Source organism: Oncorhynchus tshawytscha, linkage group LG09, assembly GCF_018296145.1.
Source record: "Oncorhynchus tshawytscha isolate Ot180627B linkage group LG09, Otsh_v2.0, whole genome shotgun sequence".
Lineage (NCBI taxonomy): Eukaryota > Metazoa > Chordata > Actinopteri > Salmoniformes > Salmonidae > Oncorhynchus > Oncorhynchus tshawytscha.
In genome coordinates, this window is record NC_056437.1 from 30,870,293 (window position 1) to 30,876,292 (window position 6,000).

At 41.9% G+C, this 6,000-nt stretch overlaps 1 protein-coding gene across 1 annotated transcript; it reads left to right on the plus strand.

The window, feature by feature from the left end:
- The first annotated feature begins 2,400 nt into the window (after window positions 1-2,400).
- On the plus strand, window positions 2,401-5,026 carry LOC112259112 (RNA-binding motif protein, X-linked 2). The gene is made up of 6 exons (XM_024433867.2): window positions 2,401-2,507; window positions 2,902-3,017; window positions 3,259-3,310; window positions 3,522-3,651; window positions 3,807-3,993; window positions 4,219-5,026. The coding sequence occupies exons 1-6, from the start codon at window positions 2,503-2,505 to the stop codon at window positions 4,842-4,844; spliced, it is 1,116 nt and encodes a 371-aa protein (XP_024289635.2). The 5' UTR covers window positions 2,401-2,502; the 3' UTR covers window positions 4,845-5,026.
- Window positions 5,027-6,000: the final 974 nt, after the last annotated feature.

Below are 6,000 nucleotides of genomic sequence, written 5' to 3' on the forward strand. Positions count from 1 at the left end.
TGAGCTGGAGCAGGTTCTCATCAAGGATCTCTCTGTACTTTGCTCTGTTCATCTTTGCCTCAATCCTGACTAGTCTCCCAGTCGCTGCCGCTGAAAAACATCCCCACAGCATGATGCTGCCACCACCATGCTTCCCCGTAGGGATGGTGCCAGGTTTCCTCCAGACGTAACGCTTGGCATTCAAGCGAAAGTGTTCAATCTTGTTTTCATCAGACCAGATAATCTTATTTCTCATGGTGTGACAGCCTTTAGGTGCCTTTTGGCAAACTCCAAGCGGGCTGTCATGTGCCTTTTACTGAGGAGTGGCTTCCGTCTGGTCACTCTACCATAAAGGCCTGATTGATGGAGTGCTGCAGATGGTTGCCCTTCTGGAAGTTTCTCCCATCTCCACAGAGGAACTCCAGAGCTCTGTCAGAGTGATCATCGGGTTCTTTGTCACCTTTCTGATCTGGGGTGGCAGGGTAGCCTAGTGGTTAGAGCGTTAGACTAGTAACCAGAAGGTTGCAAGTTCAAATCCCTGAGGTGACAAGGTACAAATCTGTTGTTCTGCCCACTGTTCCTAGGCCGTCATTGAAAATAAGAATTTGTTCTTAACTGACTTGCCTAGTTAAATAAAGGTTAACAAATTTTTAAAGGCCCTTCTCCCCCAATTGCTCAGTTTGGCAGGGGGGCAGCTCTAGAAAGAGCCTTGGTGATTCAAAACTTCTTCCATTTAAAAATTATGGAGGCCACAACAACCTTCAATGATACAGACATTTTTGGTACCCTTCCCAAGATCTGTGCCTCGACACAATCCTCTACTGACAACTCCTTCGACCTCATGGCTTGGTTTTTGCTCTGACATGCACTGTCAACTGTGGGACCTTATATAGACAGGTGTGTGCCTTCCCAAATCATGTCCAATCAATTAAATGTACCATAGGTGGACTCCAAACAAGTTGTAGAAAAATAATATGGCTGTAACGTAACAAATTGTGGAAAAAGTCAATGGGTCTGAATACTTTCCGAAGGTACTAAGTATTAAAAGTAAAGTATAAAGCACAAAGCACTTAAAATTACTTACATTAAGCAAACCAGAGGGCAGAATGTTCTTGCTTTTTATTTATTTACAGAGAGCCAGGGGCAATCAACACTCAGACATAATTTACACATTATTTTTATGTTTAGTGAGTCCACCAGATCAGAGGCAGTAGGGATGACCAGGGATGGTCTTTTGATACGTGTGTGAATTTGACCATTGTCCTGCCAAAATGTAACGAGTACTTTTGGGTGTAACGAGTACTTTTTTAAAAATGTATTGAGTAAAAAGTACATTATTTTCTTTAGGAATGTAGTGAAGTAGAAGTGAAAATAGGCAAAAATGTAAACAGTAATGTAAAGGACAGATACCCCAAAAAACTACTTAAGTAGTACTTTAAAGTATTTTTTAATTAAGTACTTTACACCACTGTTGAGAGGTGTAAGTAGGTGTATGTGTTTTGAAGTGGAACAGCTTGTTTTGTGTACAAATGGTTGTTCTCTGATCAGTCAGTGATTATATGAACAACTTTTTTTGACAAAGTAATTTCTTATGAAAGTAGTGTGTATTATTACCTCCATTCAGGAGGTACATGGGAATTGTGTGTTATGTTTTATTGCCCACATTTTGCATCATCTCCAAATGATTTACTCTCTTTGTGCCAATGAAGAATTGCTTTACTGTTGTCATTTACAGTACCATAGTGGCAACATATTGAGAAAACCTTGATATGAGGTAGGTATTGTTTGAGTGTTTGTTAGTTCAAATAAATGAGACAATGGTTGAATGATTATTCATTCATGGGCACTTCCTTGTCATATAAGCACTTATTTATAGGATAAATACGTCCATATTTCACAACTAGGCAATAGAATTACACTCACTGATATGAGGGATGATGGTGCTATAAAAGTCGATTTCATAAAGAGAAGCGATAAGTGTGGGTCAATGCAGTATCATTGAAGCAAACTTTTCCTGAATAAAAAGATACTCTTGGAATTGAATAACATTATATTAAAATGCATTTTTTTCGGCAGGAATCTTTTGGAAGAAAGATTTTGTTCGTACTTACAAGTTTCTCTGAGGTTTGTCTACTGAGAAGGGAACATGCCTTTGAACTACACCTCCCACAATCCCCTCCACTTAGTCTGACGCGTCGAAAACGGAAGTTGTTCGGGTATCTCCGGTCGTCACTAGTTACCCCAGCCAGAAAGTCGTAATTATGGCTAAACCCCGCCTATTTCTACAATTTATCTTCTTAAAATCTGGTTTTAAACCTAACACTAACCGTAACCCCACTGCTAACCTTATGCCTAACCTTAACCTTAAATTACGACCAAAAAGCTTTTTATTTTATTTTTTATTAACACGTACGACATAGCCAATTTTGACTTTGTGACTGTGGTAGCTAACTAAAGTAGTGACAAACGGGATCTCCATTTTAAAGTCAGAATCGCGTTTACGTTCATGAAGATCACTTTATAATGAAGTGAGTATAAGTGACCGATTATGTGCTGTACATTTTGTATCGACTGCACCTATTATATAGTTACTCGCGTAGGTGTAATGTTAATAGTGATCATGTGAAGAGATCTAGCTAACTAACTAGCCAGCCACTAACTTTACTTGGACATCAGTCAACATGGCTAACATTGTCTTGCTAATAATTTGCTACTGTTAACGTTATGTAAATACACCATACTAACCATAATAGCTGCTAGCTAACTAGTCAGATGGTATGTAGTTACTCGTGGGGTAAAAAAAAAAAAGAAGCTTGGCCATGGATGGTCAAGAAAAGAGACAGGATCAGCAGAGCGATGATTCTGTATTCTATTGCATGTTAAACACTATTTGTTTGTCCATCTCTCCCTCCCACCCTGCAGTCCCCTGACCAAAGTGAAGTTGATCAATGAGTTGAATGAGAGAGAGGCCTCACTGGGGGTCAAGGAGACTGTGTCATGGCACTCGGAGTACAAGGACAGCGCCTGGATATTCATTGGTAAGAGGCTGTGTCAGAGACACTTTTGGGATTGAGTAGAATTGATCCAACTCCTTGTATTACAAATCCACACCATACTAACAGCCAAGGTTGATGTTTAGAGTGTACTGGCAGCTCACAAGTTGGGGGCTGAAAATGTGAGTGGCTTGTTTATTCAATTAATGGCTTGTTCTCCAGTCTCTCACCACCAGAGTTATAAGCCTCTTTTTTTTAACCTTGGTGTTTCTGTTGTAACCTGCAGGTGGATTTCCTTATGAGCTGACAGAAGGTGACATCGTCTGTGTTTTCTCTCAGTGAGGCCCATACATATACCCTTTCCTCCCATCTCTCCACTCACTCACATTCCCCTTTCTATCCCCCAGTTCTTTCTGTCTCTTGTTTATCCAATTGCATGTCTCTTTCCATCCTTATCTTCCACTCTTGCCTCTGAACCTTCTTCCTTTTCATTCTGAATAAAAAAAATCAGCATTAGATTGAGTTATCCTGGTTAATGTGTGTCTGCAGGTATGGCGAGATAGCCAACATCAACCTGGTGCGTGATAAGAAGACTGGTAAATCCAAAGGCTTCTGCTTCATCTGCTACGAGGACCAGAGGAGCACAATCCTGGCTGTGGATAACTTAAACGGGATCAGGGTAATGAACAGTAATCACTCCCAGCTGAGAGAGAACAAGAGAGAAATACATTTTATGAGACCAAACCAGTAAACATGCATTTTACTGGCAAAATACTTGTAAATTACTGTACCTCATTACATTGCGTTATGATCTGTCTCTCTCTTAACATCTAGATAAAGGGGCGGACCATCCGAGTGGACCATGTGCTCAACTACCGCCCTCCCAAAGACAATGAGGACATGGACGATATCACCAAGCGCCTAAGGGAGGAGGGCTGTGCCCCTAAACTACCCGACCATTCATCCTCTGAGTCCGAAGAAGAGGAACAGTATGCTGTACCAGTGAAGAAGCCCAAGAAAGGTGAGGAGGGGATACTACTGGAGGCTTAGAGGGTACATGTCTGCTGCTTGTCATTCCCAGAGCCGTTTTGACTAAAGTAGACTTTAATTGTAAGGCAAGGACACTGAGTACAGCCGAGTAGTGAAGGATAACTTTGCTGTCAGTGTCTCAAATAGGTGTCTGTCATGTTCATATCATCTCTTCTTACCTGACCTCACTCTGTCTTTTCTTTCATTTCCAACCCAGACAAGAAAGAGAAGAAGAAAAATAAAAAGGAGAAAAAGGAGAAGAAGGCTCTAAAGGCAGAGAGGGAGCAGAGGGAGAGGCTGGCCCAGACTCCACCCGGGCCTGTCCCGACAGTGAGGGTGAAGCAGGAGAAAGAGGACCTGGGTTATGACAAGTACAGCCAGCGGGGGGCGGCAGAGGAGCGGCTGAGGTCCAGGGGAGAGAGACCAGGGCCTGGGTCAGAACTACGGAACCCCCGAGACACACACAGGCAGGAGGACGGAGGTTTCCGAAATCGCTATGGAGACCAACAGGACAGAGAGAGGGATAGGTCCAGGGAGGATGAGAAGAGGAGACATGAGATGGGGGAGAGGAGAGATGGAGGACTGCAGTTGGAGAGCAAGAGGACAGGCAGGGAGGAGGGAGAAAGAACTAGGGAAAGAGAGAGGGACAATGATAGAAATAGGGAGAGCGAGAAAGACAGTGATAGAAATAGGGACAGGGAGCGAGAGAAAGACAGGGACAGTGATAGAAATAGGGACAGGGAGCGAGAGAAAGACAGGGACAGTGATAGGAATAGAGAGAGAGACCAGTCCAGTAAGCATAGAGAAGAACACAGTCGGGAGAGAGAATACAGGAGAAAGTAACAGGAAATACATGCCATGAGAAGATGTCCTATACTGTTTCCACGACAATAGCTTAGTCAACATCAGCAGCAGAGTAAATGGGAACTGGATTTCCAATGGATTGCCACCTTTAAACTGCTGTACATTGTTTAATTTGACTTACTGATTTACTGTTGTAAATAAAAATGACAATTGCTTTTGTAGAGAAGATTTGAGATTTGCTTTCAAACAAGAGTGAGACAGATGCCATATAAATAACATTTTTATTTTTGTAATTGGATTTCAAGACAACGCAAGATCGGAGCTTCCTCTTGGCTTCAAAAATAGAGGTAATTTTGGGTGAAAAGAAATAGAGAAATAGCCTCCAAAGATAACATTGACTGTCCAAAACAATATTACACAACTTGTAATTCAGTGAAGAACCAACAAAATTAGAAAATGAATCATTCTAATCAAACAGTATTTACATGGTATCACTAGCCCAGGATTTTAACTGTAATTCATCCGTATCACTGAAAGTCACACTAAATTGTTTAAAAGCCACATCAACATAGCTAATCACCTAGCGAGAGAGAACAAAGCATTGCTACAGAAATATATTCCATGAATAAATTAACTTTGTATCAAAACAAAAGGGGAAAAAGAGGTGAAGCACATTCTGCCTGTGATCATCAGACATTAAAGAAACAATTTAATTCCAACCAAGCGGTTAAGCGTGTGAAGGAGCTTGTCGATCGTTGGCATTTGAAACACAGTACATGTAATCAGCTCTTTTAATCTCATCACACAAGGGTTCCAATGAAAATACCAAACTGGGGTACTGAGGACGAGCCACCATTTTGTCCTCAGTGGACAGATATGAGTTAATCTCCCTCTCAAAACTCTCCCAGTGGGGGGCCAGGCAACAGACAGGCCACACTCACTTAATCACTGGTCACCACTGTTGTTGTCTGGCTGCATGAATAGATCCTCAATGCTATGCTATCCTCTAGTCCAGTTGATGCTATCTGTTAGTTGCTTAGGTGGTGATGTACTAGACAGTTTTTATGAATTCCAGGTCTGCGCTTACTGGTCAGACTGGGCTAGAGGTCAGAGGTCAATTTCTTCTTTGACCTGGGCCCCAGATGAGCAGACACTTAGCCAGGCTGGGAAGAAAAGGATAGGAGACCATTGCGGT